General features: G+C 49.3%; 1 protein-coding gene across 1 annotated transcript in view; it reads left to right on the top strand.

Annotated features, from left to right (window-relative positions):
- The window catches only part of LOC144755671 (chromodomain-helicase-DNA-binding protein 8-like), a 1,307,007-nt gene that overhangs the window by 929,411 nt on the left and 352,400 nt on the right, over positions 1-25,196 (top strand). The window contains 1 exon segment of the mRNA XM_078644841.1: positions 19,829-20,512. Coding sequence (XP_078500967.1) covers positions 19,829-20,512 — 684 coding nt within the window.

Here is a 25,196-nt window from a genome sequence, read left to right as displayed (position 1 = left end):
GCAGGCCCAGGAGAGCGGGGGGCTCTCCACCCAGGGGTCCAGCAACATGTCTGCTGTGTGGCAGACTCTGCAGCCACTCAGCCTAGAAGTGGATTGTAGGTAAGGTTTCAGGGGGCATCTCTAAGATGCCCTCTGTAGTGCATTTTACATTAAATCCCACACTGGCATCAGTGTGTGTTTAATGTACTGAGAAGTTTGATATCAAACTTGTCAGTGTTCAGTGTAGCCATTATGGTGCTGTGGAGTTCGTAATGACAACCTCTCAGCACCATATACTCTTAATGGCATCACTGTACTTACAATGCCCAGGAATGGCCCTGGGTACTGTAGGGGCACAGGGCTCATGCACCCGTGAACACACCACTGGCATTGGGCACCCAGCTAGAGGGGTGGCTGTATGCCAGGGTTGTGGGCATGGTACACAGGGATGTGTGCCATGTCGATTGTTTGTTTAGTTCTGCGCCTAGACACTCAGCCTGCAAAGGCAGTGTGTGTGTGTCAGGGTACAGGGCCCCTAAGGTTGTCACAATAAGTGCTGCAGCCCTTAGGGGTCTTCTCTGGTCACAATGCCCTGGGTACCTAGGGTACCATTTACTAGGGGCTGATATGTGGCCAGAGATGCCGATTGGGTTTAGACTTTAGTATAATTTTTAGGGAAGAAACGAAGGCCCTGGGTACCTGATTGGCAGGTACCCAGGGCACCCCTAGGATAAGTGCATCAGGCAAAAAGTGGGGGGTACTGCAACAGGAACTCACTTTCTCACACCCCCTGAAACCTAACCTACAATCCACCTCTTGTCTGAGAGGCTATCTAGGCTGCCACACAGCAGACATGTTGCTGGACCCCTGGGTGGAGAGCCCCTGCTCTCCTGGGCCTGCAACAATGCACATCCTGGGCGAGGGGCTAGGTTTCCTCCCCCAGGATGGGCAGGGGGAAGCTTCAAAGGCATGCCGCCTTTGTGAGATTTTCCAGGCCACTTGCTGTACTCAGCAACTGGCCCCCACCAGTTATGACCCCCACTCTGGCCGGAAGACTGGGGAGAACCCTACGTCAGGAAAGGGGGTGTGCAAGCCCCTAAATGTAATATTTAGGGACCCCCTGAACCTTCGTTCCCCTGAACCTTCCTTCCTTAGATCCCCGATTTCGGAACAAGAAAGAAGACCAAGAAGAAGACCTGCCATGCAGCTGCTAACATGAGGACGACACCAACTGACCTGGCCCCTAGCCCACCGGCGTATTGATCATTGAACCTGCTCCTGCTAAATCCCGGCGTCTCCTGCGGACAACAATCTCGAGAACTCCGTAGGACCTGCCTGCCTTGGTCCTCTTAGAGACTGGGACTCCCATGAGCAGTGGTTCTGCTCAAACAGCAATACCCCTTGTGCCAGCCAGGAGCCCCAAATTCAGCCCACTCTGCACCTGCCGAGCCCGTCCTGTGCCCAAGTGGACAAAGACACTGAGGACGTACCCCTGGTGATTCCGACCTGGAATCCAGTGCCCAAGGACCCTCCTTGACGACCCAATCAACGCCTGCAGCCTCAGAACCAGGGACCCCTCCAACCACGACCAGCAGAGGGTAAGATTTCCCAACGCCACTGTGCACCCGGCGCCCCCCAGCCCCTTGTGCCCAACTCCAGGGTGCCTACCGACCCTGCAAGATCCCAACTTTCCCCTCGAAGTGTTGGTCGCTCCAGAAGATCCTCCGTCCCCGAGCCTGCAGCCTTTGTTCCCTTTACAAGATCTCCCTTGAATAACATTGAGCACCCGACGGCTCAAAAGCACCCTGCACACAGCTGCCCGAGTGCCCCTGGCAGTGCAACCTTTGTCCTATCCTACTTCCGCATTTGCCCTGAGCAAGTGACCAGGAGCCCAGCTCCCACAGCCGCTTGGCCTGCTAGCCAGAAGCCACCAACCGAAGGCCCCCTGCCTCTCATTGGATAACATTGGGCCCAACTACCTCTGCACCCGGCTGCCCCTGTGCCGCTGAGGGTGTACAAACTGTACCTACCTGACCCTGGGCGACCCCTGAGTCTTTGCCCTGAACCTTAACTCTGCCAGAAGAGTACTTACCTAAAAGCCGATAACTCACTTTTCTTCCATAGGCTAACATTGACTGGTTTCACTTAAAAATTCTTTTAAGTGTGGAGTTTTGGAACTTTAAAATTTTCATCTAAAATCAGCCAAACAACTAATTCCGATTTACTCACCTGTTATCAAGGGAGACCTCAGTGCTGCATCTTTTAGCCCAACACTAACCCTGAAAAGTAATTTTTACCGTACCTACCAGTAACCTGAATTTTCTTCCATACGAAACCATTGACTGTTTTTCTGTGAAATTTCTTCTAAGTGTCGATTTTTGCAAACTACAAATATTCTTTAAAAATCGTACCAACTACCAAAACGTAATTACTTACCTGTCTTAAATAGATGTCCCAGTGCTGAACCCAGGAGTCCAGTACTGGATTACAAAAGTAACATGAACATACTTTACCTGCAAATTGAATTTCCTTCCATAGGATAACATTGGTAATTTCAACTGAAAAGTGTTAACTTTTAAAATACAATAATATTCCTTAAAAATCAATACTTTAACCAAAACGCTTTTACTTAACTGTTTACAGGACATGTCCCAGAACTGAATCTAGGATCCAGTCTTGTGGTTAGAAAAGTAATCTACAAAGTAATTAATTGCATTTAACTGAAAATTCCCATTGAGCTCAATGTTGCATGTGTTTGAAATTGTGTTGCATTTTGCAACAAACTGTAACTATTGCATTCAAAAAGTCTAATGCCTATTTGAAAAGTATTTAACTAAAGTAACTAATTCTGGGAAAGTATATTTTGATACCTTGTTGGTTCTAAAATAAAATAACTATCTTTTGATAAAAAACAATTGGCCTAGAGTTCAGTTCATGATAGTGTGAGACCATTTGCTGACTGAGTGGGTACAACAAATGCTTTACACTGTCCTCTAATACTGCCTTACTGCTCGACCAAGCTACTACTTTAAAGAGTACAGTTATATCTAACTTTAGCCTCTGCCAAACCTCTTGGGACTGGGGAATCTATACACACTGTACCGTACTGGTCCAGTATATATAGAACCACTTTTCTACAGGAACTCACCAATCAAGCTTAACCAATAACATTTGATAACGCGATATTGATGATCTCTTCATTCAAAGATGTATGATATAAATGCTAATATGTTTTTGTGAGATTGATTTGTTATCTCAACATGAACAGTACATTCTGTTATGAAAATAATCTTGTGTATAAGTTGGAATAATTGTTATTTGGGTGACATGGTAATATGCTACGCGTTACATAAACTTAGCAGTGCATGCAGGTTGTTCAGGTAAACCTTGACTTGAAACACTCTTGTTGACTACTTCATAGGGAGAGCATGCAAAAATTTGGCTAAACATACGGAAACGTTGGTTTGGTAGAAGAACATGGTGTGTGCCTTCCACGTTATTATTTTTTTCCACGTTATTTATCCCAGGATGCACCATTCTGTTCACTCCCAAATGGGCAGAACCCCTCTCTCTGCATCCACTGTTCCTTACCCACCCAGAGGTCTGGTTAAGAAGGGGCCTACAAGCCCCTGGAAAATTGGTTTGACAACAGATTTCCTCTCTCGTTTCGAGTGTCAGCTAGTTTGCTTAAAAATTGGGGGTGCTCCTCTGCCAAATGTTTTCCATTGTCTCTCTTATGGCGGCTTCAGCTTTGAAGTTCGACCTTTTGGGCGAAGACTTATGTGGATTCCTGCAGGAGGGAGGGAACACCTCCCTCCATTGTAGGCCCATGTTCTCTCCTTTCCTCTGAGTCGTTAGCACTGTCTCTTGTTCAAGCTCCATGTGCAGCTGTTAGAGGCACAGATTGAAGGCAACAGTGTCAACTTTGTAAAAGTTGCACATTGTGACTGGTTACATTAATTTCAACTCGATGACCAAGGCAGGCTTAATCTAGTGAGTTGTTTGATACCTCGAAGTTTCAACTTTGTTCTCACCATTCAGTAGGTAGCACTACTGAGAGGGGTTAGTTGTGACCCTAAAGTCACCAATGCGGCAAATAAGTCTTTCCATGTCTTCTAACCTTTCACTTGCCTCTCCCTCCCCCTTCCCCACACACACATACATCCACCTAGGAAACAACGGAGGACACTCCAACCTTGCGAAAACCTAGAATGACTTCCCTCTGCAGCTATAGAGCTCCACCTCTCTACTGAAATTCCAGAGAGCACTTAAGACATGGCTGTTCAACTTATTCACCTGAATTATCATGACCAAGTACCTGGATGCCTCTTGGGTGATAAGTCGCACTATATAAATCCACTTTGATTTCAGGGGAACAGCTGACTTTACCATGGCTTTTAAATGGTAAAGTCATGCTACTTGTCCGAAGCAGCACTTCCAGTCTGCAGTCACGCATTGGGAGACTCGTTTTATTCTTGTCACACCCAGGGTGGCACAACCAGTGCTGCAATCACTGCAGAGTACACTCTAACTTACAGGCCCTTAGTACCAAGTACTAGGTATGTTGGTCTTTGCCAATAGGGTACCACGAGCTCCGCCCTGACATCAGCGAGGTCACATAAGCCCCACCCCGGCACACTGACGTCAGTTCTCTTCTTTTCCACGTGCAACGCAGATCAGTATTGTCCCTTGGCCTGTGTTTAGGCCCTTTGACGCTTTTGCGTCGAGGAACCGTGTGCGAATGCCTTCGCATTTCAAGACGAGCACTTCGTGTACGCGTCCGATGTCGGCGGCGGACCCTCACCCCATTTGTATGTGGTGTCTGGGTGAGCACCATGATTCTACGGACTGTGATGCTTGTCAGCAACTGAAGCCGAAGTCCCGGGGGAAGCGCCGGATAAAATTACTTTCGGCACGCTTGTCCAGATCGGTCTCGTCACCGCGTCCATCTCCTACCTCGAATGGGGCCAGGAACCACCGATTCAGCCTGCGGCATCGTCATTTACCGAGACCCCATGGGTGTCGCTCGCCCACCGGTAAGGCTTACAACTTGTCTCCGAGGCCTGGTCCTCATTCTGCAAAGGGCGCGGGTTCCCCTTGCGATGTGCGCCCTTGTTCGTCGCCACCCTAACCACCTTTTCCTGGCGTCAGGGCAAATAGGGCCCAAATGGAAGCCTACGCTACGGCTCTACAGGCTTCCTTGGCCCCCCTCCTCTTTCTGGGACGTCTGCGGATCCCTTACCAGGTGCAGGGGCTTCCGTGGATTCACGGCGGCTTCGGCCCCAGCGCTGACGAGTTCAGCTTCAGGTTGTGGGGGGTGTGGTGTCGTCAAGGTGCGGCCCTATGGGATTCCCCTCTTCGAACTACGGCATCCCTGCCTTGCCGCAAATCCCCGCGGGGGTCCCTGTGGTGTTGCAGGAGGCCGCTGGAACTCAGGATTCATCCCAGAGTCCCCCTCGGTTCTCCGGGCAGGTGGCTGCCTTACCAGAGGCCGAGCTGACGCCTTTCTGGCGCCGAAGCCTTTACTCCCAGCCCTGGCAGCGCCGCGGGTAGTGGCCCGGGACCGGGGGCGCTGCCCCGTGTCCCTCTCGGTTCTCTACGTAGGCGGCTGCCTGGTCGGAGGTCGCGCCGGCTTCTTTTCGGCGCCAATCCTTAGCCGTTCCGGCTCGGACACCGCATCCTTCTCCTAGGTCGCAAGTAGTGGTGGAGGTCGACTCGGTGCCCCTACTGGCCTCTTTTGACTCTGGTCGAAGTTGCTCGGTGCCTATGGTGGACTCCACTGCGCCGTAACCCCCGGTCCCTCCCTTCCGCAACTCACTGTTGGCTACCCCACAGGCTTCTTCGCTGGAGTCCCCTCAGGTCCCCCACTCGTCAATGGATCCTCCACCATATAGGGGCTGGCCGTTTCTTCCTCCAGCTGGACTTAGGGATGGGTGACTTAGTTTGCAGTCGTCGCCCACGGAGCAACTACTTTCTCCCCCGCAACGCCCTACGGATGCGGGTGTCGCCTTTGTCCGGGCCATTTCGACGGCTGCTGGCATTTTGCGGATGGGCAACCCGGTCACCCCATTCTGTACGGACCATTTGTTGGAAGTCCTCCACCAGGGCTCTGGTGGAGGGGATCTGCTTCGTCCATTTGAAACTTCGCTCCATAATTCTCTTCCGGGGGCCAGGGGCCATCTTGCCACGGGGGTTCCGGTGCCTCAGGCTCTCCTCCACCGCCCTACTCTGCACGATCAAGTCTGCCTTTCTTTCCACCCTTCTACTCCGTGCCCTCTCCTGCTGACTGCTTTTCCTTCCTTGCCTACAGTGTTGTTTCCTCTGTCACAGGAGGCCCGGTGGGAGTGTAACATCTTCGCTTCCTCTAGTGCCGCTTTGCGAGCGCTGAACACACTTTGTGTGTTGGCCAGTGCTACCTCCAACCTATGGGATTCCGCGGAGTCCCTTATGTCTAGCTCCTCCCATGAAGGTGTCTGCACTGATCTGCGGCACCATGTGTTGGATAGCCGGGAGTTGGCCGCGTTTATTCTCCGTTCGGCCTTGAATGTGGCTGATGCTCTCGGCCGCGCTATGGCAAGTCTTGTGGCTCTCCGCCACCATGCTTGGTTGCGGGATGGCGTTTTTCCAGAGAATCTTAGGGAGCGTCTGGTTGACCTTCCTTTTGATGGGGTTCTCTTGTATAACACCCATGCACATTCCGCCATTCAACAGCTCCTTGCGGGGCCTTTGCCCTCTTCCCCCTCCGTAAGCTTAGCTTGTGGGTCCTTAGGTGCTTTATGGGAGGTGTTTATCCTACCTTTTGCTTTGGGCCTAGTGTTTCGGTTGGCCCAGTTTATGTATTCTGTGTGGCTTGAAGTGCCTTCGGGGTCCTTCAGTCGGCCCCTCTGTACTGTTGGCTGCTGGTACAGCCCTTTGGTTTTTTGTGGTGTGGTGCTTTGGCTGTTAGCACATCCGTATAGGTACCCGTGCCTTTGCTCTTTCCATTTTCTTCCGTGGAGATCGAACAGCAACAGATGAACACCTTTGACCTTCCTTTGTAATTTGTTGATGTCATCTTGGCAGCCTTTACCAAAAACTTTATACGCCTGTCGTTGGGGAAAATTTAGGCCTTGGTGTGGCACACGCCAGATTGCCCCCCTACAGGCCAAGTTATTTGATGTTCTGTTATTTGGTCTGCCTCTTGCCCGACATGGCTTTTTTTAGGGGCACTTTTATTTAGGCATTATCGTTCGGCCTTTCAGCCTCCCTAAGTTTGCCAGATCAGCCCTCTTTATTTACATCACTGGTTGTGATGCAACTTTTAAAGGGCTGTAACACGTTTCTCCCTTCTCCTTATTCATGCCCCAATGGGTCCTTAATTTTCCTAGCTTATCTGATGTGTACTCTGTGAGAAGTTGGCCTGATATGCAGTGCTCACTATTCTAGTGATCACTATGTATCAGTCCAGACAACCCTTATTGATGATTGGTTGTAAGTCAACCTGATAGACCAGCTATCCTAGTAGCATGGATACGAGCAGTCTAAGGCTAAGACTCTAGAGGGCGTGTTAAGCCAGCTGTTTTACCATCACATTACCCCTTGAACACCAAGTGAAAGGACACCACACAAGTTGTTATCAAAAATAAAGTATATTTATTTATAACAGGACTACCCTGGCTCTTTATGAGACAGGGAGCTAAGCACACAACAAAACTCTTAAAGAATTACTGAAAGTCGCACAATTTACACAAATGCCCGAGGGGCACGAAAAACCATATACACAAGAAGTGGAATGCGAAGTTACTAGCAGGTAAGTAATACTTTTCTAGACTGTAGAAACGCTAGGCCTACAATGCTGAACCCTTAGTTTAGAAGCAGGAGGCCTAGGGACGCCGTGTGCAGAGTGGGAACTCTCACGCGTAATGCGGGAACAAGTCTATGGATACTAGCACTTTGCAAAGTTACTGTTCTCGGGCGAACCTGACTAGGTGGGTCGAAAACAAGGGTGGATCCGAACACTTAGGGTGTTGGACTATGCTGGAGCACCGGAGTACTCAGTTTACCTAGCCCAGGGGCTGCGGCTGCATAGGGTTCAAGTTGCGTCGGAAACCCTCGTTGAAGATCCAGGAGCCTGAAGAAAGAAGTTGCTGGCAGGCGGCCAGTGAAGAAGTTCGTGGTGATCCAAGCCTGGATCAGGGAAGAAGAAACCTGTAAGCAGAGGGGACCAAGTTCTGAATCACTAGCCAGTGATTTGAGTGGGCACCAAGATGGCACCGGACGAAGTCACCTCAGCCAGGTGAGTGGGCGCTGCTGGGCTCTGCAGTCTCTCGGACCAGGAGGCGTTGTCGGCGACCAGGATGGAGGTGCGAGCTGTCCCACGAAGGTACTTGCTGTCGACGTCGCTGGACTCAGGATTGGGCAACAAGTCTTGGCAAATGCAAGGCCCACGCGGTGGACCTAAAATGGCGTCTGGAGTGGACCAGGAGGGTCCAGGGTGCTTCTCTGAAGGAGGGAAGCAAGGGCCAGTCTGGAGCAACCAGACCAGCGGTGTTTGTCGTTAGAGTTTGTCGTCAGAGGGTCACTAGCCAACGGGCAAGTGACCTGGACAACGCGGTGAGCAGCAAAAAGCAGAAGGGCCCCACTCAGATCTCGTGGATGCAGGGGGGCTGGACTTCGGTGCTGGAGCTGCTCAGGGTCGGGGCTTCTCTTACCCCAAAGCACTCGGTCGAGGGTCACTCGGTGGTCGTGCTGGACAAGCATCGTGCAGTTCTGAAGATGGCCGGTCCCTCGAGGTCTCGTCGCACCCACGGATCACAGCTGGGCTGATGATGTAGGTTGAGGTCAGAGGTGCCAGGGAAGCCGGTTCTCGTCGTGCTGGAGCAGTCTTGATCCGGAGGAGAGACTGGCAACAAACTGCGATGCTTGGTTGGTGCCTGCTGCTGCAGGGTGACTACTCCTTAGTCACAAGGGAGAAATCTTAGGAAGAAGTCTTGAGTTCCTTTCGTGGAAAGTAGTTTCAGGATTCAAATATGATCTGATTTGGAAGGGGGCCAGTTCCTACCTTTATCCTGCAAAAAGGGGCTGGCACGCGACTAAGTCCTGCCCTATGGGTGGGACTAGGAGGGGGGTGGTTACATCCCTCTCCTTTGGCGGGCTTTCCCCAGGCCAGGGGCTGGAGTGCCCCTGGAACTGGTTCCAGCCGGCCTATGCACAGTGAGCACCGGGGTGCCACTTGCAGTCACCTTCCTCTAAAGCCCTGCCTACCTAGAATACACAAAATCCTGTCTGGGACGGTGCTGGCACCGCCCCTGGCAGGAAACCCTTTGTCCTTGCCTCCTGGGCTGGGAGGACTCCCAGCAGCAGGAGAGCAGACTTGTGTCTCGGTGGCAGCATCCATTTTGTGGAGCTAAGGCTCTGTCTGACTTTAACCGGGGTTACAGGTTACATACATGTTGTGTCCCTCTAGAAGGGTGGAATGCTAACCCCGTCGCCAGAATTGGCGAGGGGTTAGTATTCCAATTCGTATGACACCTTACTCGACATGTTTTGATAAAGCGATACCAGAGTTGGCATATAACCGCGAGGATTATAATGCACTTAAGAGTATATGGTATGCGATATCATGGAAACTGCTAAGGGATGGATCCCGAAAGCCGCAGACAGGCTCAGCTCATGCCAGAGCACCATCTCACACGATTCCAAGCACTCTGCCTTCAGGATTGTTAAGGCCTGCCATAGGAGTGACTGATAGGAGATCTGTGTGTCCATTTAGGTTTAGATATAGGAATACTGTATCTACAGCAGAGGGTGAGTACACCACTCTGCCCCAGCTGTCAAGCAGCCAGTTGTGTCTGATTTAGTTAGTCAGCCCAGGGGTGGCATAATACATGCTGCAGCCCCTGGGAGACTTCTGGGTGCACCTCAGCCCTGGGTACAGGGACTTGAGAGGGCCCAGTGCCAATTCAGTACCTGGGTACAATTTGGAGTAGAGAGAACAGCTAGGCTGTGGGTCTGATTAGCAGGCCCACAGCCAGGGAAAGTCGTAAACCAGTGAAGCAAAAAGCAAAAATCTGGGTGATCATAGGATTGCAGACCCTACTCTCCTACATGACCCCCCCCCCCCCAACTTTGGGACAATAAACTAACCTTGACCAGGTGAGTCTTCTTGCTCTAAGTGGAAATACCTGGAGAGCCCATCAGCATTGCCGTGATCAGTACCAGGTCTGTGCTCCACTGTAAAATCCATCCCCTGTACGGAAATGGACCACCTAAGTAGTTTGGGGTTTTCACCCTTCATCTGACTTAGCCATAAGAGGGGCTTGTGGTCGGTCTGAACTGTGAAGTGAGTACCAAACAAGTAGGACCTCAGCTTCTTCAGGGCCCAAATCACAGCAAAGGCCTCCCTCTCAATAGCTGACCAATTTTTCTCTCTGGGGGTCAGCCTCCTGCTAATGAAAGCAATTGGCTGGTCGTTGCCATCAAAATTCAGCTGAGATAGAACAGCTCCCACACCCAACTCAGAAGCATCTGTTTGGACAATGAATGGTTTGGAGAAGTCTGGACTCTTTAGGATAGGTGCTGTGCACATGGCCTGCTTTAGGTCATTGAATGCTTTCTGACAGCTTGCTGTCCACTGAACTTTCTTTGGCATCTTCTTACTTGTCAGGTCATTAAGGGGGGTCACTATGGACCCATAATTTCTGACAAATTTCCTATAGTACCCAGTCAGGCCCAAGAAAGCTCGAACCTGAGTCTGGGTGATTGGAGGAGCCCAGTCCTTGATGGCCTGTATCTTACTCTCCAATGGCTGAACCTGGCCTCCACCTATAAGGTGGCCCAGGTATACAACCTTGTCTGCCCTATCTGGCACTTAGTGGCCTTGATAGTGAGGCCTGCCTTTTGCAGGGCCTCTAACACTTTCCTCAGGTGGACCAGGTGATCCTCCCAGGTGGAGCTAAAGACAGCAATATCATCCAGATATGCTGCACAGAAGTCATCCATCCCAGTGAGAACTTGATTCACCAGCCTTTGGAAGGTGGCAGGTGCATTTTTCAACCCAAAGGGCATTACCACAACTGATAATGCCCACCAGGGGTAGAAAATGCTGTCTTGGGCCTGGCTTCCTCAGCTAACCTGATTTGCCAATACCCAGCTGTCAGGTCAAATGTGCTTAAGTAGTTGGCAGAAGCCAATCTATCTATAAGTTCATCTGCCCTTGGCATTGGGTGGGCATCAGTCTTAGTGACTGCATTGAGGCCTCTGTAGTCTACGCAAAACCTCATCTCTCTCTTACCACCCTGGGTGTGAGGCTTTGGCACTAGAACTACTGGGCTAGCCCAAGGGCTATCTGAGGGCTCAATGACTCCCAGCTCCAACATTTTCTGCACCTCTGTCTTGATGCAGTCTCTGACATGATCAGGCTGTCTGTAGATTTTACTCTTGACAGGCAGACTGTCTCCAGTGTCCACTTCATGGGTACACCAATCAGTTTGACTGGGTGTCAGAGAGAACATATGTCTGAAGGATTGCAGAACTTGTCTGCAATCCTGTTGCTGATGTTCAGAGAGGCTGCCACAAAAGACAACACCATCTACTGATCCATCATCAGGATTCTGAGTGAGCAGGTCTGGGAGAGGGTCACTCTCTTCCTCCTGTCCCTCATCTGTGGCTATGAGCAAGCTCATGTCCTTCCTGTCGACATATGCCTTGAGCCTGTTCACATGGAGCACCCTGAGGGGGCTCCTGGGAGTTCCAAGGTCTACCAGGTAGGTAACCTCTCCCTTTTGCTCAATGATGGTGTGGGGCCCAGACCATTTGTCTTTGAGGGCTGCTGGGGCCACTGGCTCCAGTACCCACACCTTCTGTCCAGGCTGGTATACAGTCAGGACAGCCTTCTGGTCATGCCAAGCTTTTTGGAGTTCTTGGCTGGCCTCAAGGTTTTTAGTTGCCTTCTCCATGTATTCAGCCATCCTGGAGCGGAGACCAAGTACATAGTCCACTATGTTGGTTGGAGGCTTTTTGAGAGGTCTCTCCCATCCTTCCTTCACCAAACACAGGGGTCCTCTTACAGGATGCCCATACAGAAGTTCAAAAGGGCTGTAGCCAACCCCCTTCTGTGGGACCTCTCTGTAAGCAAACAAGAGGCAGGGTATCAGGACATCCCATCTACGCCTGAGCTTTTCAGGTAGTCCATGAATCATCCCTTTGAGGGTCCTGTTGAATCTCTCAACAAGCCCATTGCATTGTGGATGATAGGGTGTGGTGAACCTGTAGTTAACACCACATTCCTTCCACATTGCAGTCAGATATCCTGACATGAAGTTTGCACCTCTGTCAGAAACAACCTCCTTAGGGAAGCCCACTCTGGAGAACACTCCAACTAGGGCCCTTGCCACTACAGGTGCTGTAGTGGTCCTAAGTGGAATAGCTTCAGGATACCTGGTGGCATGGTCCACCACCACCAGTATAAACTTGTGCCCTGATGCTGTCTGGGGTTCCATTGGACCAACAATGTCAATCCCCACTCTTTCAAAGGGAACCCCCACCACAGGTAGTGGTATAAGGGGGGCCTTTGTTGTGCCACCTGACTTACCACTGGCTTGGCAAGTGACACAGGAGCGACAAAACTCCTTGGTATTCTCATTCATGTGGGGCCAGTGAAAGTGTGAGACAAGTCTGTCCCAAGTCTTTGTCTGACCTAAGTGACCTGCAAGGGGGATCTCATGGGCCAAGGTGAGAAGGAAACCTCTCAGAGACAAGGGGATGACCAGCCTCCTGGTTGCACCAGGCTTGGGGTCTCTTGACTCAGAGTACAGGAGTCCATCTTCCCAGTATACCCTGTGGGCACCTGTGGCATTCCCTGCAGCCTCAGCAGCAGCCTGCTGTCTGAGGGGTTCAAGGGAAGGGCAGTCTAACTGTGCCTTCCCCAGGTCTTCTCTGGAGGGTCCCCCTGAGCCCAGAAACTCAACTTGATCAAGTTCAAGCTCTTTAGGCTCAGTTTCCCTCAGCTCTCTCAGATCAGCCTCCTCAGAGACTTGATCCTCAACCTGGGGCAAGGGGGAAGGCAAAGCCTTACCCTTACTGCTCTTCTTCTTGGAAGGTGTCTGGTCCATTCTTCCAGGATCCAGCACCTGTTCAGTGGGGCACCTTCTGGCCTGTGACCTAGTCACAGCAAGCACATGTGCTGGCAAGCCTAACATTTCCATGTGAGTCCTCTGCTCCACTTCTGACCATAGGGATGACTCCAAATCATTGCCCAACAAACAATCCACTGGGAGGTCTGAACTAACCACAACTTTCTTTTGGCCACTTACCCCTCCCCAGGAGAAAGCAACAATCGCCATACTATGACTGGTAGTGACGTTGCTGGCATTGGTCACCAGGAAATCTGTACCTGGCATGATCTGTCCAGGGTCCACAAAGTTAGGTGTCACCATGGTGACACTGGCACAAGTGTCCCTATAGGCCTGAGCCATTTTGCCATTTATTAAAGGTGTCTGCCTGTATTTGCCCAAAGTATTGGGACTTACATCAGGGGACATATCCATATCCCCTGTACAGACAAGGACAGCCTGAGTGAGTGTGCCAACTATTATTTTATTTTATTTATTTTATTTAGCGATTTATAGAGCTCCTGGTGACCCGGAGGCATCCCCGGTTGTCAGACTCCTCAGTTCCCAAGGTTAACCCAACTAATCCCTTGGGAGGTGCACTACCACTACTGACTGTACTAGGGGGTGCAGTTGCCTTAGGGGCTGTAGTGGTAGAGGTTTGCCCTCCTCTTTTGGTGCACTCACTAAACCAGTGAGACTTACTTTTACAGTACTGGCACCACCTTTTTGACTGGCCTTCTTTTTTTTTTGGGAGTTTTATATAGCGCGAACTAGAACCGAATCAGTTATCCGAGCGCTTTACATAGCACCAGTTACACACTTTCATTTTTTTTTTTTTTTTTTTTTTTTTTTTTTAGGCACGGGGAGATTAAGTGATTTGCCCAAAATCAAAGGGGGTTATTGGCGTCGTTACCGAGACTCGAACCCAGATCCCCAGGTCCGAGGTCGAGCGCCTTAGCCGTTAGGCCAACCCCTCTCCGAGTCTTCTTTTTCTGCTGTGAAGCCTGACCCCCACCCTCTTTGGTTTGTTGGGGACCTGTTGAAGACTTCTGGTCATTTTGTTCACTCTTAGTGTTACCCTTCTGGTCTGCTTTCTTCTGACCACCCTGGTTCTGGTTCTGCTTGATCCTTGTTCTGACCCATTTGTCTGCCTTCTTTCCCAATTCTTGGGGAGAGGTCAGATCTGAATCAACAAGGTGCTGGTGCAACAACTGGTTCTGACAATTATTTAAAATTTGTTCTCTCATCATCAGATTATACAATCCTGTGTAATCAGTAACCTTGCTACCCAGCAACCAGCCCTCCAAAGCCTTAGTGGCACTATCCACAAAGTCAGACCAGTCCTGAGACTGAGTTTTCTGGGTGTCTCTGAACAGCAACCTGTACTGCTCAGTGGTTAAACCAAACCCATCAACCAGTGTATTCTTCAGAACCTGGTAATTGTTAGCATCCTCCACCCTTGTAGTGAGGAGCTTATCTCTACCTTTGCCATCAAAGGAGAGCCACAGTATAGCTGCCCACTGACTCTGGGGAATGCCCTGCACAGTGCAGGCCCTCTCCAGAGCAGCCATCCATTTCTGGATGTCATCCCCTTGCTTAAAGGGGGGCACTATCTTTGTCAGGTGTTTAGTATCTAAACCCTTCTCTCTATCTCTTGGGAGATTGCTGCCACCAGTGGGAACTATCCCACTCATCTGCTGCTCTCTAGCAAAGGCAAGCTTTTCTTTGGCCAGGGCAAGTTCTTCCCTTTCAATCCTCAGAGCAGCCTGTCTCATTCTGGCTTCATGCTCTATTCTCTGAGGGGAAGTCAATCTCCTCTGTGGAGAGTTCCTTCTCCTCTGAGAAGAGGCATTAGAGTGCAGAGATCTATTGGAGTCCCTAGAAAGAGATCTATCTCTCCTAACTCCAAGGTTAGGCCTACTTAGGGTCAGTACTGGGGGTCTCCCAGATCCTAGCCCAAGCAAGTCTATGTTGGCCCTAGTTAGCCTTCTGACTACCTCAAGACCTTTGTCTGTCTCATCCCCAGAGAGTTCCTCAGGCTCCTCCTCCTCAACTGCATTTACAGTGTTGTGGAGGTCTGGATCCCCAGTGGTACCCTCTAAGGCTGGCATATTCCCATCTAGCTGAGAAATCTTTCTCGCATCATATGTCTCTAAGAGACCTATCAGAAAGGGAATGGTGGGGTTAGACCCCTGTTTCAATTTCCTGGAGGTACACACTTGTCTCATCTCCTGGAAACTGAGAGCTGCATATCTTGATTTGACCTGTGGAGGGTCAAGATCCACAAGGGGAGTCTCAGTAGACTCTCCCTGGGTAGACATGCTTTTCTAGTGAGGTGTAAGTGGTGCACTTACCTACACTATATGTTTACCTACTGATCCCTTGCTAGAGTTGTAGTTTAGGGTGTGCTAGGCCCTAGGAGCTACAACAGCTGGTTCAGTAGAACTCAGAGTATTCTAAGCTAAGTTATATGTACCTTAGTACTTATGTGATCTTTCAAATGATATTCTTAGGATACGTGTGGTAAAACAACAGCAAGCTCAAATCCCAACCGCTGCTCACCAATGTGAGAAGTTGGCCTGATATGCAGTGCTCACTATTCTAGTGATCACTATGTATCAGTCCAGACAACCCTTATTGATGATTGGTTGTAAGTCAACCTGATAGACCAGCTATCCTAGTAGCATGGATACGAGCAGTCTAAGGCTAAGACTCTAGGGCGTGTTAAGCCAGCTGTTTTACCATCACATTACCCCTTGAACACCAAGTGAAAGGACACCACACAAGTTGTTATCAAAAATAAAGTATATTTATTTATAACAGGACTACCCTGGCTCTTTGAGACAGGGAGCTAAGCACACAACAAAACTCTTAAAGAATTACTGAAAGTCGCACAATTTACACAAATGCCCGAGGGGCACGAAAAACCATATACACAAGAAGTGGAATGCGAAGTTACTAGCAGGTAAGTAATACTTTTCTAGACTGTAGAAACGCTAGGCCTACAATGCTGAACCCTTAGTTTAGAAGCAGGAGGCCTAGGGACGCCGTGTGCAGAGTGGGAACTCTCACGCGTAATGCGGGAACAAGTCTATGGATACTAGCACTTTGCAAAGTTACTGTTCTCGGGCGAACCTGACTAGGTGGGTCGAAAACAAGGGTGGATCCGAACACTTAGGGTGTTGGACTATGCTGGAGCACCGGAGTACTCAGTTTACCTAGCCCAGGGGCTGCGGCTGCATAGGGTTCAAGTTGCGTCGGAAACCCTCGTTGAAGATCCAGGAGCCTGAAGAAAGAAGTTGCTGGCAGGCGGCCAGTGAAGAAGTTCGTGGTGATCCAAGCCTGGATCAGGGAAGAAGAAACCTGTAAGCAGAGGGGACCAAGTTCTGAATCACTAGCCAGTGATTTGAGTGGGCACCAAGATGGCACCGGACGAAGTCACCTCAGCCAGGTGAGTGGGCGCTGCTGGGCTCTGCAGTCTCTCGGACCAGGAGGCGTTGTCGGCGACCAGGATGGAGGTGCGAGCTGTCCCACGAAGGTACTTGCTGTCGACGTCGCTGGACCCAGGATTGGGCAACAAGTCTTGGCAAATGCAAGGCCCACGCGGTGGACCTAAAATGGCGTCTGGAGTGGACCAGGAGGGTCCAGGGTGCTTCTCTGATGGAGGGAAGCAAGGGCCAGTCTGGAGCAACCAGACCAGCGGTGTTTGTCGTTAGAGTTCGTCGTCAGAGGGTCACTAGCCAACGGGCAAGTGACCTGGACAACGCGGTGAGCAGCAAAAAGCAGAAGGGCCCCACGCAGATCTCGTGGATGCAGGGGGGCTGGACTTCGGTGCTGGAGCTGCTCAGGGTCGGGGCTTCTCTTACCCCAAAGTACTCGGTAGAGGGTCACTCGGTGGTCGTGCTGGACAAGCGTCGTGCAGTTCTGAAGATGGCCGGTCCCTCGAGGTCTCGTCGCACCCACGGATCACAGCTGGGCTGATGATGTAGGTTGAGGTCAGAGGTGCCAGGGAAGCCGGTTCTCGTCGTGCTGGAGCAGTCTTGATCCGGAGGAGAGACTGGCAACAAACTGCGATGCTTGGTTGGTGCCTGCTGCTGCAGGGTGACTACTCCTTAGTCACAAGGGAGAAATCTTAGGAAGAAGTCTTGAGTTCCTTTCGTGGAAAGTAGTTTCAGGATTCAAAGATGATCTGATTTGGAAGGGGGCCAGTTCCTACCTTTATCCTGCAAAAAGGGGCTGGCACGCTACTAAGTCCTGCCCTATGGGTGGGACTAGGAGGGGGGTGGTTACACCCCTCTCCTTTGGCGGGCTTTCCCCAGGCCAGGGGCTGGAGTGCCCCTGGAACTGGTTCCAGCCGGCCTATGCACAGTGAGCACCGGGGTGCCACTTGCAGTCACCTTCCTCTAAAGCCCTGCCTACCTAGAATACACAAAATCCTGTCTGGGACGGTGCTGGCACCGCCCCTGGCAGGAAACCCTTTGTCCTTGCCTCCTGGGCTGGGAGGACTCCCAGCAGCAGGAGGGCAGACTTGTGTCTCGGTGGCAGCATCCATTTTGTGGAGCTAAGGCTCTGTCTGACTTTAACCGGGGTTACAGGTTACATACATGTCGTGTCCCTCTAGAAGGGTGGAATGCTAACCCCGTCGCCAGAATTGGCGAGGGGTTAGTATTCCAATTCGTATGACACCTTACTCGACATGTTTTGATAAAGCGATACCAGAGTTGGCATATAACCGCGAGGATTATAATGCACTTAAGAGTATATGGTATGCGATATCATGGAAACGGCTAAGGGATGGATCCCGAAAGCCGCAGACAGGCTCAGCTCATGCCAGAGCACCATCTCACACGATTCCAAGCACTCTGCCTTCAGGATTGTTAAGGCCTGCCATAGGAGTGACTGATAGGAGATCTGTGTGTCCATTTAGGTTTAGATATAGGAATACTATATCTACAGCAGAGGGTGAGTACACCACTCTGCCCCAGCTGTCAGGCAGCCAGTTGTGTCTGATTTAGTTAATCAGCCCAGGGGTGGCATAATACATGCTGCAGCCCCTGGGAGACTTCTGGGTGCACCTAACCCCTGGGTACAGGGACTTGAGAGGGCCCAGTGCCAATTCAGTACCTGGGTACAATTTGGAGTAGAGAGAACAGCTAGGCTGTGGGTCTGATTAGCAGGCCCACAGCCAGGGAAAGTCGTAAACCAGTGAAGCAAAAAGCAAAAATCTGGGTGATCATAGGATTGCAGACCCTACTCTCCTACATACTCCGTTCAAGCTACTTCACAGCTGTCCTTTATGGCTCCTTACTGTCAAGACTGTGTTTCTCATTGCCATCACCTCAGTATGGCGTCCGAGTAAGTTTCATGCTCTTTGTGTCAATCCACCATACACTTAATTCATCCTAGGCAAAGTGGTTCTGCGGACGCTGTCATCCTTACTGCCAAAAGTTGTGATGCTGTTCCATGTCGGTCAAACCATCAACCTGCCAATGCACTATGCTCCACCTCACTCTAAGAAGGAGGAGAGACCTAATCGCAAAGACCCCAGGAGAAATTCTACGGCGATCGTGCCAAAGGCCACAGGGTGGACAATCAGCTCTTTGTAGGATTCACTGGAGCAAAAAGAGCAAGCAGTGTGTAAGAGATTAGCTAGATCATGCTCTGTATTAAAATCTGCAAGTCACTGGCAAAGAAGCAGCCTGTGTGCTCATTCTGCCATGGCCAAAGCTGCTGCCATTCCTATCGATCGTGGAGTACCTGTCCTAGACATTTGCTAGGCTGCAATGTGGGTGTCCCTTCTTACGTTCTTGAAGCATTGCCTGGACATTCAGGTTCACTGAAAGGGGCATTTTGCCTGCTCGGTCCTGCAGGACCTTCTGATATGCCTCCATCCACAGACCCTCCTCTGAATAGATAATGCTTTGTTATTTAGTCCAAAAGTGAGGAATCAGTAGAATAACTTACTTTCGGTAACGCTCTATCTGGTAGAGACCATCTAGCCACAAATTCCTCACCGACCATCCAATCCACCCCGACCCTCCTAACCTCCCTATTCTGGGGTTGAGCTCTATTCATTAATAAGATCCCAATCCTAGAAACCTACACACTGTCTACCAATTTGCTTTTGGGGCTTTGCATCTTAACTTGTGGTCTGCAGACCTCTGAGGACTAATAAACCTATTGGTTAGATTCTGTACTATTTATTAATATTAGCAGATAAATAAAGTAACTTACTAATAAAGAAGCAGAATTTAAAATATTAAAATGTACTGTTAAAGTGAAGTAATAGAGCATGATCTGTGGGTGGCCTCAATTGACGCTACAGAAAAAAACATGCAATTGAAGCAAAACACCAAAGTTATATACTATAGTTTAGCACATCATTTCATTTTGTATGATTGAAAACCAAATATGAAAACTTTCCAATCTTCTGATTACATTTGCATTTTTTAATTTTCTGTGCTTGTGAATTGAATACAATATTTAATTGTTTGTATATTTTTTTAATGTATACTTGTTTCTGTATTTTTTGTAATATTTTGAGATTCAAATTGCTGCTGGTTAGGCCGGGGTCCTCTGCTTCCATTATTGAGTCAGCGGACCTCAACTGATTACAATAGTTTTTCAATGTGGGGCTAACGAAGTCAAAAGGTTAAGTAACACCGGTTTAGATTGAGCAGAGCTATACATTAAAGAAAACATATGTGCAGTAGTGTTCTTAAATCTTACTTGACCTGCTTATTATCTTTGTCCTTCAGAGTCCACAGACCACACACTTTTCATTGAGCCTATCACGGAGGAGCGAGCGTCCCGGACTTTGTACCGTGTGGAGCTACTGCGCCGATTGCGAGAGCAGGTGCTTTGTCACCCCCTGCTGCAAGAGCGTTTGGCGCTGTGCCAACCTGGCTCTGATCTACCAGAGTGGTGGGAGTGTGGTCGCCATGATGGAGAGCTGTTGCGGGGGGCCGCCAGACATGGCGTGAGCCGAGCAGACTACAGCATCATGCAGGACCCTGAACTATCCTTTCTGGCGTCTCGTCAGGCCTATATCCAGAGTCGTCCAGCACCCTCGCGCTGCTCCACCCCACTGCTGCACCAATCGTCACATAATGATTCACAGAATGTGTCACCTCTTACCCTTGTACCTGAACCTCGCCGAGATGGTAGTGCTGAAGAGATAAAGCAGCATGCCCTGGAGAGTCTGTCTGTGAAACTGGAGGCAGAGGTGGCGGCAGAGGCAGCAGCTGCAGCAGCTGCAGAATCTGTGACACTGGTTCGAGGATTTGTTGGGCCTCAAAGAGGTCGTCCGTTGCCCATTCAAAAGATGTCTGCTGCTGGTGAAAATGACTCTGACTCTGAGCTCGACCTAACAAAAATGTCTGCTTCCACCTCGTCATCCTCTACTTTATCATCCGATGACAGCGATGAAGAAAAGATAAAAGGTAGTAGCCCCACCCCCATATGAGAAATATATGCCTATCTTGCGATAGGAAGTTGTTTTCAGTATGTCTTACTGATCATGTTTTTTGCGTGCTCATGCTTGTCCATTTTTGATTAGCTGATTCTCAGCCAGCACTCCATGCATGCGTTCTTCCAATTATCTTTGTTTTTATTGCTCCCCTTTAACCTGGTCTCTAAAGCATATTACTGAGTTGCTTATAGTTGTTTAGCATGAATCCATCCAGCTCACTCACATATGCTCTGCGATCTAGCAGCCAAAACCCAGTGTTTGAGGTATATGGGCTGCAGATCACACACTACTCTCTGCAATGGTGCAACACAAAAAACCTTTCAAAAGGACGGCCGTTTATAGAGCCAGTTCCACAAGTAGTGCTAACCACGGACTCATCCCTCACTGGCTGGGGAGCTCATTTGGCACAGTACACAGTACAGGGCAAATGGACACCACAGCAAAAGCTATTCCACATAAACCATCTGGGGTTGCTAGCCATTTTTCTAGCTCCAAAGTAATTTCAACATTATCTATCACACAAAGTTGTCTTAGTCCGCACCGACAATATGACAGCCATGTACTACATCCAAAAACAGGGAGAAACACACTCCTTACAGCTCTCCCGGCTGGCGCAGAGCATATGGAGATGGGCCATTCCTCAAAAGATCTTCCTATTAGCACAACATCTACCAGGAGTTCACAGTCAGATTGCGGATCTGTTAAGTCGTCAGAGCCAACAGGTTCACGAGTGGGAACTTCATCCTCAAGTTCTTCAACCTTTCTTTCAACAGTGGGGACAGCCAGAAATAGCTCTGTTCGCCACACAGTTCCACTCCAAATACCCAAGCTTTGCCAACAGGTATCCACACCCATTGTCCAAAGGCAATGCTCTATGGATGAGTTGGTCAGACAAATTTGTGTACGCTTTTCCACCTCTCCCACTCATTCCGTTAGTGGTGCGCAAGTTACAGCAACACTCCCTCACATTGATCCTCATTGCACCAATGTGGGCAAGGCAACTGTGGTACACCACACTACTAGAACTCTCAGTGGTACCACATCACAAACTAAAACTCAATCCACATGTGCTAACACAGAACCATGGAGAGATCATGCATCCAGAGCCCATGCAGCTCAACCTAGCGATTTGGCTCCTGAAGTCTTAGAATTAAATCTCCCTCCTAATTGCATGAATGTTATAAAAGAAGCTAGGCGTCCAACCACTAGGGCATGCTATGCAGCCAAGCGGAAATAGTTTGTTCTCTATTGCAACAATAATAACAACCCACTAGATGTTTACATCCAAAACATCATATGCTACTTTTTACATCTACAAAAATGTAATTTAGCATATTTCTCAATCAGGTTACATCTTGCTGCAATAGCAGCTTACCTTCAAACAGACAGCGTCTGTCAATATTTAGAGTTCCTGCCATTAAAGCTTTCATGGAAGGCCTCAAAAGAATAATTCCTCCCAGGGTACCACCCTCCCCTGTATGGAATCTAAACATTGTTCTCACTAGGGTTATGGGTCCTTCATTTGAACCCTTGTATAAGTGTGATTTACAATTTCTTTCATGGAAAGTGGCTTTTTTAATTGCTATTACTTCACTCAGAAGAGAAAGTGAGATCCAGGCATTAACAATTCAAGAACCATTCTTGCAACTCCATCACAACAAAGTTGTTCTAAGAACAAATCCAAAATTACTTCCAAAACTCATTTCATCATTCCATCCCAATCAGTCTCTTGAGCTGCCAATATTATTTTCACAACCTCAAACAGTTGCTGAGAGAGCTCTCCATACATTAGATTTCAAAAGAGCTCTCCACTACTACATTGATAGGACAAAGTCATTTCGTAAAACAAAACAGCTTTTTGTGTCCTTTTCTCTTCCACATAAAGGTAATCCCATCTCAAAAACTGGGATTGCAACATGGATTGTTAAATGCATTCAAATTTGCTACCAGAAAGCAAAACGTAGTTTATCCATTCCCCCTAGGGCTCATTCCACATGTAAACTAGGGGCATCTATGGCATTTTTAGGCAATATGTTAAACAAAAATTGTTCCCCAGGGTGTAATACTTCTAATTAGGCTGTCCGGAATTCGGTTTAAACCGGCTCTACACGACAGTACCCTACCGGATGAAAATCAGCTTAAACCCGAGTGTCACTGATTTTCATTGTTGTTGTAGGTTTTAGCCACTTGAGGGAGCCAAAGCATAATAAACTGTGGTGCCTGCCGCGGGGGTGTCGGGCAAACACTGCTTCTGGGCCGGTCCTCACATGGGATCCCTGGTGTGAATGGCCCAAGGACAGAGCAACACCAGGCCCCCTCCCCTGCCTAGCTTAGCTCGTTATGAGCGACGGCGCTCCGGTGCTCATGACGAGCTGAGCTGGGCGCTGGGCTGATTCCCCTGCTGTGCTGAATGTTCCATTGGAACGGGCGCGGTCATGACGAGCTCAGCTCGTCATGAGCATGGGGGCGCTGTACGCTCCCCCCAACACAGCGGGGGAATCCCCCCAGCTGCGAAGGGGTTAACTGATGTGGCCGCTTTGAGGAGACTTGAGGCTGATGTCACGTCGGGGACTACTTTGAATTTAACAAGCACAGAGCATCGTTGTTTGCTGATAATTTATCACTTTTTCCTAGTCTGTGTAAGCTCTTTCTTTTATTGCGTGTCATTTCTGTTTATTTCTTGAACATTTTCAACTCCAGCAACTACTGTTGAAGCTATCACATTGCTATAATATCTTTCTTGTCCACGGTTGCTGTGCTTTTTCTGCCACCTAATGATACACCAGAACATTTCTATTGCATTATTGACCTTTATCAAAGCAGCTCTCTACATAGAAAAAACTTTTTATTGTTGTGCCTTTTTTTTGCCATAGTGTAGCACATTTCAGCACGCACATCATTGCCTTTTGGGGGGGGGGGGGGATGGAGGGTTGGTGGCAGCATTTACTTGCATTAAGAAGGTCGCAGAGCCGAAAAAGTCAGTCCAACCGAAAAAGGTCGCCGAAGACGGCCGCCGACCCGAAGAAGGCCGTGCCGACCCGAAGAAGGCCGTGCCGACCCGAAGAAGGCCGTGCCGACCCGAAGAAGGCCGTGCCGACCCAGAAGGCCGTGCCGACCCGAAGAAGGCCGTGCCGACCCGAAGAAAGCTCTCGAACCGAAAAAGCCCGTCGAGCCTAAGAAGGCTTCACAGCATAAAAAAGTCCAGCCTAAAGAGACACTCGACCCGAAAAAAGCCGTAGAGCCGAAAAAGCAAAATCTTCGGCGCCACAGCCAAGGACAGAGGAGGAAGAACTCTTTCACCCAGATCCACAACAAAGACTGTATAGAGACCCTGAAACAGGACATATAGTCTACAATAAACACAAAAGAATACTGGACACTGAAGGCCCTTCTCCTGTTCCTCCTAAGAAAAAGGACTTTGGCACATCCCCTTCAAGACCTTATACACCTCCTCCTTTTGCTCCCAACATGCCTTATGTGCCATATTCTCCTTCAATTGTAGATTATGATCAGGAAGAAGACATGGTGGAAGATCCTCAGGATGATTTTATACCACCTGACGATCCAGGGAACCCAGATGACACATGGAGTGATCATAATGACCCTGATGACACAGATTACACACAGCCCATACCCGATCCCACACCATACCCCACAAAGCCGTCTCCTACTGACGACACTGTCGCTTTTAACCAACTAGTGAACAGAGCAGCTCAGTATCATGGTGTACACAAGCACACTGACACTATAGAGGAGGATTTCCTATTTAACACCTTCCCGACATCTGTGAAAAGTGTATGTGTACTCCATATGCTAGAAGGGGTACTAAAGCACACACCAGACATCTTTAAAGACCCAGCCAGGGCTCGTGTCCTCAACCCAAGGATTGAAAAGAAATATAAACCGGCCCCTACAGACCCCTCTTACATCAGGTCTCAACTGCCACTAGACTTCCTAGTCGTTTCTAATGCTAGGAAGAGAGCAAACTCACAAACAACGGGTGATGCTCCCCCTCCTAACAAAGAGTCAAAAATTCTAAAAGCATCAGGTAAAAGAGTGGCCTCTCAGGCAGCAAATACCTGGAGGATTGCTAAAACACATGCTCTCCTAGCACGCTATGACAAACTGGAAGGATTACTACAACACCTACCAGAACCCTATAAAGCAAAAGCTAATGACCAAGAAGGGAAATTAACTAGTAACGCATCCATTAAATAAGCCCTTGATGTAGCTAATACAGCCGCTAGGTCTGTCAACACTAGTGTGTTGCTACGCCGGCATGCCTGGCTTCGCATTTCAGGTTTTAAAAATGAAGTGCAATCTGCCATACTCAATCAACCTATTTGGACCTGCAGTGGATACTATCTTATAAAAGATGAAAAAAGACACTGACGCTGCTAAGTCCATGGGTGCACTTCAATTCCAACAGTCTAGGAGCTCCTTTCGTCGCTCCTCCTTTCGAGGCTCAGGCAGAGGCAACACATCACAATCAGCCTCATCATTTAAAAGCACTACACAGGGCACCATTAATAAAAACTCCAATAGAGGAGGTTATAAAGGAAACAATAAGAAGGGCAGAGGACGTGGTAACAATAACACCCGAGCCTCCACCGCCAACGAACAGTGACTTTCTCAAACTCCCTCCAGACCATTTA

This window comes from Lissotriton helveticus, chromosome 5_1 (genome assembly GCF_964261635.1).
Source record: "Lissotriton helveticus chromosome 5_1, aLisHel1.1, whole genome shotgun sequence".
Lineage (NCBI taxonomy): Eukaryota > Metazoa > Chordata > Amphibia > Caudata > Salamandridae > Lissotriton > Lissotriton helveticus.
Note: the sequence above shows the minus strand (reverse complement) of the source record. Positions and strands in the feature narration are given on the sequence as shown.